The sequence below is a fragment of the Microtus oregoni genome, unplaced genomic scaffold (assembly GCF_018167655.1).
Source record: "Microtus oregoni isolate MIOR12 unplaced genomic scaffold, Mior012 000031F_ref0000149, whole genome shotgun sequence".
NCBI lineage: Eukaryota > Metazoa > Chordata > Mammalia > Rodentia > Cricetidae > Microtus > Microtus oregoni.
In genome coordinates, this window is record NW_024543090.1 from 2,803,765 (window position 1) to 2,818,455 (window position 14,691).

Consider the following 14,691-nt stretch of genomic DNA (forward strand, 5'->3'; position numbering starts at 1 on the left):
TGTCCCCCAATGTTTCCTCTGTATCCCTTGTTCTGAGAACTGAACAAGGACACAAAGGCAAGTAATTCTAACCTTTCAAGTATCTCGTCCCGGGTTGGAGAGATGGCTCAGAAGTTAAGAGCACTGACTGCTCTTCCAGAGGTCCCAGGTTCAATCCCAGCAACCACATGGTGGCTCACAACCATCTGTAATGAGATCTGATGCCCACTTATGGCCTGCAGGCATACATGCAGGGAGAACACTGTATACATGATAAATAAATAAATCTTTAAAAAAAAAAGGTATCTCATCCCATAAATGAACAGATTCTACATATCATTCTGGAGCAAGTGACACAGCTGGGGGAGAAGAGGGCTTTTCCTTACATGGCACTTCCATCCCATAATGCATTCCAGGATGCCGATCAAAATGAGCACACCTTGCTTTATACACTTCTTCCCTCCACCAAGACAGTGCAAAATAAGCACGGGCTGTGCTGTGACACCTATAGCTCAGAATCTGATCAACTGTCACAAAAGTCAGTTCCTAGGGCAAGTCACAATAAAACTAAAAGACAAAATGACTTCCACCTCTCACGCAAAGCTCCAAAGCACTGCCATATGCTCTTTTGTTGGTATTCCTCAAAACCCTTAAAAATGCTGTATTCTCACGTTGCTGATAAGAAAAGTAACTGGTGGAAATCAAATGAGTAACTAAAGGGCTTAAACACCCCTTCACTAGCATTTCACAGTGAAACGGTGTCAGAGCTAATGTGTTCACACTTTACAGTGGATAAAAATGATGTTGTGCAAGTGAAATTATGCCTCCCAAATCACAAAATCAATCAATGGAAAACAAGGAATAGAAAGATGGAAGTGAGGAAGATTTATAATATATAAGACAGAAGAGACTAATATCAACAATATATGAAAAATGCTTAACAAATTTCTCAAAATCAGTAAGCCCAAAAGAAATGTGAACAAATGATATGAACGGAAAAAGTGAAACATGACAAATACATCAGAAGACACAAAAGATGCTTAAAGTTACTCATAATTAAGATATCAGTCTTCCCCACCAGGCTGGAAAGGATGCTTTAATCTGAAACAACCAGTACTAAGGGGCTTTGGGGAAATTCCATATGTCACTTGATTTAGAAGTATAAAGTGGGAATGCTACTTTGAAACCACATCAATCATGTACACGCCTATCTTCCTCTTGAGGAAGGATATGTCAAGGGGGCATGTATAAAAATATTTGTAATATTTCCAATCATTTAGGACTACATACCCTGAGTGTCTAATAATGAATGGATAAGCAAACTATGGAATTAAAGAACTATGGAATATGACATAATAAAAAAAATAAAGTAGATCTGTATATATCTTGATTTATAACAGATATACTATGGGATTTCTTAAAACCAGCAAAATAACTCATATAGTATATATTTTCTATGGGCAATATATGTAAAGAAAAGAAAAGTGATATATCTGGGTCTGGTATTAAGCATGATAATAGGAAAATTTTAGATTTAGTTCAATGTACTACTAGTGGCATGTTTAAGATTTAATTTTAAAAAACAACAGCAATAAGACAGAGGGAAAGGGGCAGGATAGCCCGGGGTGCCTACTTCTAACGCCTTTCCTATTAGTTTGCCTAAACTTAAATACTAGGGCCTATTTTTATATAGTAAATATATGAACCAGCAGGAATGAGAGGATTTTTACCCACTGTTCCCTGTATAGAGCTTGTGGCCTAAAATTCTCAAAACCACTGTACATGCACTTTTCTAGGAAAAGCGATAGTGACTTCTCTTAAGATTCCAAAAGAAAAGGTTTAATTCTCTTAGTGTAACATGCCTTGTACAAAGAAAGGAGGCCCAGGTACAACTAGACGCCACTAGTTGCTATGTGAGCTTAGGTAATTTAGCATCTGGGATTCCATACTTCTATTTTGATGAATAGATCAGACGCTACAAGTGTGAAGCATGTAGTCTACAGAGCTGCTCCTTTTGCATTTAGTGTTGTCCTACACATCACAGTAGCATTTAGAATTAGCTACAAATGTTTACAAATCACGAGAACCACCAGGTAAGATGGTGGTCTAGAAGCTAGCTCCCTATGGCACTAAAACCAGAGTTAGAATAAAAAAAAAAGAAATAAACAAAAAAACAAACACCCCACTCAGTGCCCCCGTACTCTATTTCAAAAAGAGAGGAAGAACCTCAAAATTACAAACTTAGTGATAGAACAGCTGGAAAGTGCTGAGAAAATAAGTGGAGCCAAACACAACCCCAACCTCAAAACAAAGTTCCCTGTGGGGTGAAGGGAAGCAGAGCCTCACTGAGGTGATTAGCCAGCAGGGCTGATAAAATGAGACCAGAAGACCCAGCCACAGACAAACCCACAGCTCTCACAATTGAGAGCTTTGGTGAGACAGTGACTCCTCCGGCAGCCAGTCAGCAATGGAGAGCAATCTCTGTAACACTGGGAAGTAATGTCAGGCACCATCTAGAGGGGTAAAGATACTGTTTTAAACTTAGCTACCCTGGCGGCCCGAGAAAAAGAAACAGTTCCAAATCAGAGAGTAAATTCAACTAGCAAAGCCTAGGGTGAGAGAATGCCCTGAAAGCTGTTGTGTAGAATGAAAGAACTTAAGCAGAGGCATTCAGGGGCAGGCCTCTCCCTGGGAAAAGAAGTCCTGCTTCCCAGCAGCCTTCAACTAAGTAATTCTGAGGTCTGGTATTCCTGAGACTGAGGTTAGCAGGCAGATCGAACCTCTACAGCCACCAACCTGCTATTTATTGGAGAGGCAAGAACTCTGAAGTACCAAGGGGCTACTTGGCATCTACAGTGGAGTGGTTAATGCTTTCTAGGTTTTCAAAGTACAGAGACAGGTCTTCATGTATAAATCTCAATGCTGCTTTTGCTTCCCCTCCCAAAACACTTGGGAGACATGCATCCCCCAAATCTATCCCAGATAGAACATTAGCCACCCTAGAGGACAGAGTCTGTGGAATCTCTAGAAAGAAGAAGATTCCAGTCTCACAGACTACAAAGCTAACTGTGGCTAGCAGAAGCCTTTGATATACAATAGGAAGCTACTAAAGCGAAGACAGACTCAACTCTCGTACTGTTCAGGCTCAGCACCAGCGTAAATCATTTAACAAACAAAAAGGTATCACAAATAATTAAAAACCCTGAGTCAGATGCTGGGGTTCAAGCTGAAGATCAGAAAAACAGGACTTGGTGGGTAGATAACTCCACTTCCAGAAGCCATAAAGGGATTAAATGAAAATTCCAGTCACGGGAGTGTGCCGTTTTCCTGAGTTATTGGCCAGGGAAGCCAATACGGGCTATTGGTCATCGCTGTTGGTTTCTCCCCACAACAATTAAGACCACATTACTGAAGATACCACAGACTTTGGTTGCAGGACATAGAGAAATCAAGTGGGAGCTGAGCTGAAAGTTTCCTCCATGCTGACTAGCTTTTAGTGCCAGAAGGTTCCATGCAGGATGTTATCAGTAAAAATGTTATTAACAGTGTAGATCCTCAGCTATGGGTCCTGTGAAGTTCCAGGCAGTTGTGTGCACACTGGTGCCACAGTGGCATAATTTTTATAGAGGTAACCAACTCCTCTCTGTTTGGACTTCATCCACAGGAGGAAATGCATGTCTGGTACTGTAGTGTGGCTAAAAAGCCATAGCCAAGGAGGTCATGGATCCAAATGGGGAAGCTATAGTAAGTATCAGCATCATCATTTTGCTAAATGGACACCATGTGCCCATCGACTTGCTTTATAAATATTTATGCTTTTGCTTGCTCATAGGCTAGTGCTACTGTCGGCTTTGGTCAGAGAAGTTTCTTTTTTCAGTGGGCAACAGTTTCCACAGGGATGCATAACTAGTCAAAATCCTAAGAATAAATGATTGTCAAATGCTCAGCTCTCATGAGATATCTCTATCATTTCCTCCAAGGTTCACAGAACATTCTGGAAGAGAAGACTAGAAGAATGTAAGCCTGGAAGAATTGGTGAAGTTTTGTGAAATGCAGTCTTCCAGGCATAGATGTGATTATCTGTGTAAGACTGGCCCATCAACATTCCATTGTGGAGAGGGAAAGGGTTTACTAAGCCTTACCTCTCCCTAAGGACCAACAGCAGTTAATGGTGAAAACAAGACATTTCCTTCAGAGAAGTGGCCTCTGAAGTTGCCCATGTTCTTATAAAAAAACTCTTTACCCATGTTCCTGTACATAAAAAGTAGTATGTATACCGATGGAATTTTATTCAGCCATAATGAAAAATGAAATCATGATATTTGCAAAAAAATTAATGGAACTGGAAATTATTATATTAATCATAACAACCTAGAGCCAAATAGAAAATGTATGTTTTCTTATAAGTGGGTCCTAGAATTTAATTTTTCTATAAGTTTATATAGGGGATGTATAGGTCATGAAACTAGAACCATGCGTGAAAAGGGAGATGTGAAGGGGAAACAGAGTAGATGTGGTATGAAAATGGAATGGAGGTTACTGGGAGAAGGGAAGAGACCAGTGGGAAAAAGAGGATAAAGAAGGGGAATTGAGGGAAAAAAAATCAACAAAAACAAAGTATATGGGAAAATGCCATAATGAAACCCATTGTTTTACACGCTATTTTAAAAATGAAACATTTTTGTTAAAAAGAAATGAAATGAAAAATTAACATTACCACCCCATACATAAAAATCTTTGCCGCCTTCTGCATTTTATTTAATTTCCAACTAGAAACCTAAACCATGCTGGGAGTTTAGTTCCTCAGATTAAAAATTATTCTTGGATCTGAAATCCATTACCATGTGTTTTTTATTGTTACTATTATTTTTAAAGATTTTATTTTTAATTTATGTGTCTCTGTGTACGTGTTTATGTATGCCACATGGGGGCAGGTGCCACAGAGGCTAGAAGGAGGTATTGGAGCCCCTAGACATGGAGTTATAGGTGGATGTGAGCCACTCAACACTGGGAACTGAACTCTGGTCCTCTAAAAGAGCAGAAAGCATTCATAACAGCCGAGCCATCTCTCTAGCCCCTCAGCTGTTTTAAAACTAACTCTAACATGTCTGTTAAACCTATACATTCTTCACCATCTTCTACCCCAACACCGGGCAAGGAGCAATACTAGTCCTCTTGTTATCTTATAGTCTGTTCTCCATGCAGAAATTGAGTTTTGTTTTCTTTTGTTAGACTGGGTTTTTGCTTGTTTGTTTTGATCTTGTTTTTGTTTTTAAGACAGGATGTCACCATGTTGTGAGTTGATTACCATCCTCCTGCCTCAACCTCCCATGTGTAGATTAAAGCTGTACACTAACATGCAAGCTGAGTAAAGTCTTAAGAATATAAAACAGATCATTCATTCCCTTGCTTAAACAGAACTAGGTCACTCAGAAGAAAATCCAAAATCTTTATAATGGCCTACTTGGTAACTTGACCTTTTTACTCCTCACCACCTCCCCAAGCCTGCCTGCCCTATTTCTTATACTCCAACCATTCACTTAACTACCTCAGCATGTCTGTTTCATCTTATGGCCATTCCCTCCACCTGAACTACTATGCCCCCAGACGCTCCCACAACTGGCTCTAGCTATAACTACGGAGTAGTATCAGAGCTACCCATTCCCAATACACCAATTTAAGAGACAAGTGAAAGTAAATAGCAGAGAAAGATTTATTCAATGTAGCCACACTAGAAACAGGAACAAAACTAAGGGTTTATTGGTCCCAAAACTGTCTTCTGTGTATTGACATGAATTTTAGATTGAACTAAGCAATCCCAGCTACGGTGTGGTCCTGCCCATTATTAATTTTCTCAGCTCAGGTCCAACATGTAGTCTGGTAAATTGTTAAACCAGCAATCTGGTAAGAGCGGAGGGTGCAGCCTAGCCCTTATGAACACTGGTCTTCATCTGCAAGATGCTCTGTCCAAGTTTTGCTCGTCTCAAAAGTCAAGCTGACTTAAGAGGAAAGGGTTCTCTCTCTCCTTCAACCACAGCACAGAACGAAGGCAGGCCCCAGATTTGCATCCTGCTTTTGGATGCCTGTGGGCCCCAGTGAGGACTCAATACTGTTTAGCAAAAGAAGTTTCTAGGCTTCTGTTTCAAGGCCACTATTCCAGGTCCTCTTCAGAGCCTTCTATAGCCTTCCTCTCCTCACATCCTACCTATTCTCTATCTCCCTTTCCAGTGTTTGTTCTTAAAATTGTGCATTTTTTAAAATAAATCCTATGACTTAACTTTGCTTAATATAATTTGTTCATAGAATGTAAGTTCAATGACATCAGAGACTTAGAATTATTTGTTAGGTTCCTTACAGCCAAAAATACTCCACATGGAAATTATTTTTTCTAGATTTTTTTTAAAGTATAAAAGTTACCATTCAATATAAATATTTCTATCAGTTGCCTGTTTTTCAAACATTGTTGAGATATAGTCCCAGTTCTGGTTTATTCATTTTCATGGCAATTTATATTTAATTATGATCATCCCATAATTTCTTTGTGCTATCCTCTGTAAAGGGATTTTAGTTTCAGCACCTAGTAGGAAGTAAACGACACACAGTGAAAATCTGACTTGCTCAGGTGCATCTCTAGAGCTCTCTAGAGCTGATGGCTTTAAACTCGGCTTAGGTACTCCCTAAAAAACCTGGAAAGCTGTCCTTCCTCCTACATTTTTAAATTGTCAGCTAAACTGGGTATGCATGGTGGCACATACTTATAATCTCAGCACTTGGAACCCCGAGTAAGGAGGATTGCTACAAGTTTGATGCCAGTTTGAGCTACATATCGAGTACCAGACCAGCAAGTACTACACAAAAGACCTTGTTTTAAAAAATCAAACATCAAAGAATGAAGAAATGAACATAAAATTGACAGCTAAAATATCTTGGCATAAATTTTCCACTGGAAAATTAAAGAATTTCAATAAATATTTGTTGAATGAAGAAGTGAAAAGAAAAAAACTAAGGCCATTAATTAAATTCGAATAACAAATACAGCTCACTAATTTACCTCATAAAATTGTGGGGAGAGATAAGTGGCAAGCATGTATGAAGTCTGCAGTACAGATGGCTGCACACAGGAAGTGCTCCACACATTCTGTTGCCATTGTGATTGTTACTAACTGAATGCACAGTGACAACTCGGGATCAGATAAACTAAAAAACTGCTGCACAGAAAGAACAACAAATTATTCCGCAGAATAGGAGGTCTTTCAGGATGAGAAAAGTAGTTTGTAAGTATTTTTTTATGCATGAAGTACATCCCAGCAGACAGCAGTCAACAAATGGTTCTGTGAAATGTAAAAAGCACAAGTAAGAGAAGAGTAACTGAGAATACACAGAGAACAAGAAGGAAGAATATGCATTCTGGTGGCAGAGCTGAAGTGAAATTCTTCTTTTCACTTACTACTGTGAACTGAAGTTCCCAGAAAAAAAAAACAAAACAAAACAAACAAAAGCAAGTAGCCAACAACAATGAAAACACCCAACTCCGTTAAATATTCTACAAGGCTGATGAACTCATTACAACTCCTGTGATTGTGGAAAGCTGGGATGTTGCTTGTTGAAAACCATATTAATTTGTGCTATCTTTAACCCCACCCCCCAAAAAAACAGCTATTTATTGCCCAATTCTGTATTACAACTAGCATCCTTGTAAGTATCAGGCAAGATCTTTTTAGGAAACAAACTTTAATTTCTACAAACTCAAAGGCTAAGAATATTATCAAATTGTATCTGCAGGAACCTCCCCCTTTGCTGTAACCTGTACACCTGATGCTCCCAATGGATTTTAAAGACACTTTTATCAATAGTTTTTTTTTTTTGTTCTGTTACTAGAAACACTTCATGAGCCTGTTACTATCTTGAAATAAAGTGTTTAAGTACCTTGAATTTGTGTTCCTGGGAAATGGTCACTCATACTTGGCTCTGGAATAAGCTCTTATTTTCTTTGTATTAAAATTGTAATTCTGCATTGACAGTGAGTGATCTGGCAAAATTCAACCTCTTTAAACATCTTTCCCCTCATTTATAAAATGAGTATCAGGGTAACACAGCTTGCTAGAGTGAGGATCAAGTGTAAAACCATGAAATGTATTCAAATTTCTCAATAAATGGCAGTTATTACTTTTTCCTTTATCTCTAGAAAAGTCTCAAAATTTAGCAAATGTTAGTCTCTTTTAATTTTACATCTCCAAAGGTCAGTATTTTTACTCTCTATGATTACTGAGCCAGAATCTACAATTCAACACAACTTATACCCTGCCAGTGTTCATAAAGACTCAAAGTCCTGGAAGAAGAATGGGAATATCTATAGAAGCTTCTCTCCATAACAATCTACTAGAGTAACTGAGGCTATTCTCTACCTAGAAAGTAAAGAATTGTTCCCATCACCCCTTGACTCCTGTAAAAACTTCCCACAGTTACAGAGTATAGAACAGAATCTGAAGAGGACAACAGCCAAACCTGTGAACCTAAAATAGACCTAGCAGATGTGTTTTGGGGGAGCTAATGCATAATCTAACAGCAGAACACTAAAATATATAGGAACCTCTTCTCTGAAGACAAGTTTTCAGACCTTATCAACTCAGCCAATTAGAGCAGGCAGAAAGAACAGAAGGAGAGGGGGCTGAACAGTTTCCACCAAAGAAAACTTGGGTGTCCAGAACAGCTCCGGCTGCCAGACTAACTTGCCTGGAATTGGACTCAGAGTAAAGACAGCCTCAGAGCTTTCTATGGTAATGAGAGCCATCAGTTTCTGAGAGCTTAGAAGATCATGCACACTGTCCTAGGCCCTATATATGAATTTACTTTTTCTCTTTACTACAGTCCCAAAGAGGGGGACAATTATGCCCATGTTAAGAAACCAAGACTCAGCCAGACATTGGTGGTGCACACCTTTAATCCCAGCACTCAGGGAGGCAGGCAGATCTCTGGAAGTTCAAGGCCAGAGATACACAGAGAAACCCTAGAAAGAAAGAAAGAAAGAAAGAAAGAAAGAAAGAAAGAAAGAAAGAGAGAGAGAAAGAAAGAGGGGGGAGGGAGGGAGGGAGGGGGAGAGAGAGAGAGAGAGAGAGAAAGAAAGAAAAGGAAAAAAAGAGAAAGATAAGAAACCAAGACTCAGAAGCTAACTGAATTTCCCACCATGACTGCTAGGACTGTAAGGATAATGAGGCAGAGACTTCAACATTCTTCCTTGATAACAAAACCTTTTAGTTTGTCAGACTGTAGCCCGGAGACGTGATTATTTCCCAGTCTCCCTTGCAACTAGATAAACTATGGGATTGAGTTCTGCCCCATGAAACCTAAGCAGGAATTCATGCTTCTGGAAAGAAACATTAAAATAGAGGGGTGTGTCTTTCATTTCTACCTGTTATCTTAGAAGTTAGGCGTGCTGGCTAGACTTCAATGGCCATCTCAGTTTGTAACAAAGATAGCAGAGAAGAGCTGGCAAGAGCCAAGATAAAACTTCATGCTTCCTCCAATCTTAGACTCCTACATCCAGATGTCACTTATAGAAATAGGCATCTATCTTATATGAACTGCTGCAAGCTTAGGATTCCAAGTTATTCCATCACAGGTATAATTGAACTTAGTTCCAATATAAACACTGATATACACTACAGTACAATGTCTTTATCACTTCTTTAGTGCTATTAGATAAAATTATTATACTTCGTATCATACATTTATCAAGTATTTCATGTGTGTTAATTATCCAATAGGCCCTGTAGTAGGTGCTGGGAACATAGTGAAGACTAACATACTACTAGACTTATGAGAGGTAATAACACAAAGGGAATAGTCTAACACTGACATAATAACCAATATTTTGGGTTAGAATAAATGAATACCGATTGTTGCTATGGTAACATAGAGAGCATTTATCTAACACCATACCTACCTATTAATTCCTTCCCATCTTTCAAAGCATGCCTCAACTACCATTTTCTCCAATAAACCATTGTGGTGCCATGCCTCTGGCTAAAATCACTCTCTTTCACTAAACTCACACAGCAGATCACACTGTTTGTAACTCTCCTCTACTTTGTAAGTCTCTTGGCCAAAAGGCCAAGAAGCAACTGTTCACACCTCTCTTCTAAATATTCAAACCCACAAAAAAAAAAAAAGCAAATCCATATTTTTTTTATTAAAAAAAAAGTCAGTTTTATTTTCCCCTGATACTATGTTGTCTTGCCCTCTATTATAATGACTGTCTGTCTGTCTGTCTCTCTCTGTGGACCTGCCTCCCCTGGGCCAGGCTTTTCTATTTCTCATCTCCACTCCACATACCACAACTAAAGCTTTGTTCTTGTCTGTCCTCTGCCTTCTCCTCAGGTCCCTGAGTACCTGAGCTCATTGCCACCACCCAACAGTTCAGCCCCAGATTATAGATACCGAAGTAGCCAACAGGAAGAAGTGCACAAAAGGAAGCTGCCATCTCAGACTGAACAAGAAAGTAATTCTGAAGTTGAGACTGAAGTGGAACTTACGGGTGAGTCTGTCTAGATATCAAGCCACCCTCTTTCCCTTCAGCTTTCTTATGTCCTAATACTTGCAGGGCTCCTGGGTACTCAGTGCTTCATACTATTATTACTATATTAGAAAAGGAAGGAAAAACCATGAGACAGAAGATATCTGAAATAAATAGAGACAATAAAAAACAATGTGTATAGACACGTGTATATGTGTACATACATAAGTTAGTGAGAAAAAAGATAGATAACCAAATACTGAGTTTGCTCTTTTGATCTGATTACACATCACAAAAGAGGAAATGCAAAAGATACACAGAAACCAAAAGGACTGCAATTAAAACCACAATATGACATCATTCATTACATAGTCACCACTCTGGGAAAAATGAAAGGTACTGTTAATATCAAGTGGCGGTGAAGACTCAGGGCAACAGGAAAAGTCTTCATGATTATGCCAACTACAACCACCACCTGGAAAACAGATGGTAACACTGGGTACTATTTCCATTTAAATACAGGAAAATGGGAATCAGGAGGCATGACCGGGAATGCTTACACCTGCAGTACTTTTTGAGAAGATGTGTCATTTTGTTTTTGAGACAGGTTTTCCAAACTCACTATGGACTTGAGATTAATACTGAACTCTGGTCCTCTTGCATTCACCTCTGGAATGCTAGAATTACAGACATATGCCACCACGTTACACTTGCATCAGTTGTAACAGCAAGAAATTGGAGAACCTGGAAACAAGTCAAATGTTCATTTATACAGTAACTTGTGGCATATCCATAAAATGGAGTTCAATACAACAATGAAAAATAAACCGCAGCCAGTCAATGGATGAATCTCACAAATACTGCACTACAATTACATAAAAACCATAATGTCAAGTTCAAGTTCGGAAATGCACACAGATGCTGTAGGATAAAGATAAGTAAGAAAAGCATTGGCCCACGTCAGGAAAACGGTTAGCAAAAGAAGACTCAGGAAAGAGGTATGAAGAGTGTCAACATTCGTAATCATGTTCTATTTCTGATCTGGGTGATGGTCTCTCAAGTATCTGCTTTGTAGTTATTAATAGACTACATATTTTGTACACTTTGTACGTGTATTTTACATTAAAAACAGGCATAAGGGAAACATCAATATGGAGTATTTTCACTATCAAAATATTAGTTATTCTGAGACCGGTGGTTGTAAGACTGCTTAGGGAAACCAAAGTCCTAATATGACATTTACCAACTCTTAATGAACACGACACACAGAAAGACGGTTCTTACTGGTTATAGTCATCCACTGTATCCAGAAAGTCAACCCAAATGCAATCAACAAATAGTTACTAAAAGTCTACCGCTGACCAAAAATAAGTCGAAGATAACACATCAAAGTCTAGACAGTGGACATGAAAGCCTCCTTCCCTGGACCAATACAACCTTCCAGCTACACACCTTCCTACTAAGGCTGAAAAAACGAAGAGCCTACGGCAACTAAAGGCACACACCAAATCATCGTCTAGTTCACCACTTTCAGAGGCTTCTCACAAGAACCAGCTACTTGGTTTTGCCAAAAAACATAGCAAGAGCACTAAGTCAAAACATTGACCCTAACAATGGTGATGATGTGAAAAATGGCCTAAGTGGCGTCAAAATTCGCACGGAACCAAGGAACGCTCAATCTGGGATCCAGGGAGCAGAGATTTGCAAACTTTCAGAAATTATACCCAAGATTTTCTATGTACTTGTATTTTCTCAGATGAGAATCGACACCTTGACAATTTCAACCAAAATGGTAGGATTGGCACTGCTCCCAACAAGGTGACTCGTTTTTTTTTTTTTTTTTTTTGGTTTGTTTGTTTGTTTTTGTTTTGGAGAGACAGGAAAATGAATGTGGTCACAGCTAGCTATCTGAGTTGGAACTGGGGGTCCTGGTCCCCTTAGACCTATGTTGTGAATGCCCGATACTCACTCTCAGTTCTTCGAAGGCCTCATCGAGTGTGGCCAGCTGGTGGCCCCGGTGAGCCCCAATGACGGGACACAGGACACAGATGAGCTGCCTGTCTTCCTGGCAATAGGTGCTCAAATCCAGCCCATGGTCAGGACACTTCCTCTTGGCCACTCTCTCCGCTTCCATCTCTATTTCGGGGTCAAATTCGCTTTCTGCCTCAGTTTCTCCCTCTGCCTCGGACTCTCCTTCTTGGTTGTCTTCCTCCGCCTCGCTTTCCTGCTCATCCTCCATCTCTTCCTCGCTGTCTTCTTCTTCACTCTCCTCCTCGCTCTCATCCTCACTGTCTTCCTCCGTCTCGCTCTCCTCTTCCGACTCACTGTCCTCCTCCGACTCGCTCTCTTCTTCCCCCACCTCGCTCTCTACCTCTCCCTCGGGCTCCCCTTGGGCCTCGACGTCTTCGGGGACCTCGTCGTCCTCGCGGGCAGGCGGGGTACACGCCTGGGCGCCATGGACGTACTCGGCCAGGCGGTGGCTGAGGAACTTCTGGCGGTGCGCGTCGGCGTGGCGGCGGCAGTAGCAGAAGCCGCAATCGCGGCACACCTCCTCGGCCCCGGGCGCCTCGTCGGGCTCGCACTCGTCACACGTGCCGTCGGGAGGCAGCTCCTCGCAGGCCGCGCCCACTCCGGAGGCCATGTGGCTGCAGGGCCGCGGCCGAGGCCTAGCGGCTGACGTGCTCTCCGCCTGCACCGCGCGGGCCTCCGCACGCACGCCCGCCTGCTCCCCGGGGACCGACCGCCCGCCCCGCTGGGCCGCGCCGCGTCTGCACCGCTGAGGCCTTGGGCCCGACCAGCCGACAGCGCTGGGCCTGCCGCCCACTCGGCCTCTCTCCGCTGCGCGCCGCGCTGCGCCTCGTCCCTCACGCGCCACTTCCGGCTCGGCTGCCCGCGCCCCGTCGGCCCCCGCGCCCGCCGCGCAGCTCAGCCTCCGTGGCCCGGCAAGATCGCGGCCGCCGCGGACCCGCGCCGCCCCGGTTCCACTTGCCCCTCGCCGTCAGCGGCCTCCTTTCACTTCCTGAGTCACTTAAAGCGGCAAGAGCCTTTTTCTGCGTTTTCCCGCGGGGCTGAGCATCCCTCCCGGAAGGAGAAGCTCCAGCGCAGGTTCTCCCTCACCGAGCAGAAGGCGGTGGGCCCCGCCTTCCCCACGCCCTCCCTGGAGGTGTCAACCTGTCCGAAAACCACTAGCCTGAGGTCCCTGAGGACTTATGTCACTGGAGTGTCAATCTGTCCCCGCCCCATTACAGTCCTAGGATTCTTCAAGGGACCAAGGCCTCTGTCCCCGCCTCATTACAGTCCTAGGATTCTTCAAGGGACCAAGGCCCGAGGCTCTTTATCAGCCTGACCCCGCCCTCCTGGGATTACCGTACGGCCCCCAAAAGGGCTGTGTTTGTTCTTCCAGACTCCAGGAGTCTCAGAGTCAGGCTGAGCAAACAGGCAGCGTTTTCGACCCAAATACTATGCGTCGCGTTGTTTGCAGAGTCTATTTGCATTCCAGCCTCTTAGGGACTCAGAACCTCTGGGAGGTAGCTGTGTCAGGTGCAGGGAGGTGCAGAGAGACCGTATTTATGAAATGAGATTTCAGCTCCCCCATTTACTAAGGGCCTCTAGATTCAGACCTGTCTCCAAGACAATGGAAAGGGACCGTTGCATGTTAAGCAAAATGCCCCAGACTGTGCTGGATCATTATGTGGTGTTTTCAAAACCTGTTTTAGACTTTTATTCACAAAGTCCCTGAATCCTAAGACCACCACTTAGTTTTGTATTCATGGACAAATTTATTGACCTTTCTGTTTTTCTACTTTAAAAACAAACAAAAATAAACTATGTAAAATAGAAATAATGATGATATTTACTTTGTAGGAAATTGTGGATTAAATGTAAAGGAGCCTACACTGTTGTGATCACTAAGTTTTATTATTTTAGCCCAAATTGTAGTTAGCGCTGACAATGACCCTTTGAAGATCGTACCATATCTTAAGCAAGTAACACGTTTTGGCGGGCTGCTGGCAAGGTAGGCTTTCCCATCTCTACCCTCTATGGTTGTCTCTCCAGTAAAAAGCAAACAAACAAACAAACAAACAAACTTGTAATTGCGAGAGGAAATGGCACATTTCGATCTAGTGGGGCAGAGGAGAAGTGCGTCAGAAGAAGAGAAAGTAGCTGCGCACTTAATGCTACCTTTAATCCCACACTTG

At 41.9% G+C, this 14,691-nt stretch overlaps 1 protein-coding gene across 1 annotated transcript in view; it reads right to left on the reverse strand.

Moving 5' to 3' along the window:
- The window catches only part of Trim44 (tripartite motif containing 44), a 107,081-nt gene extending 93,432 nt beyond the window's left edge, over positions 1–13,649 (reverse strand). Inside the window, exon 1 of the mRNA XM_041678806.1 lies at positions 12,462–13,649. Within this exon, the coding sequence (XP_041534740.1) occupies positions 12,462–13,133 (672 nt within the window). The 5' untranslated portion in view covers positions 13,134–13,649. The remainder of the gene's footprint in view (positions 1–12,461) is intronic.
- Between the last annotated feature and the right edge of the window lie 1,042 nt (positions 13,650–14,691).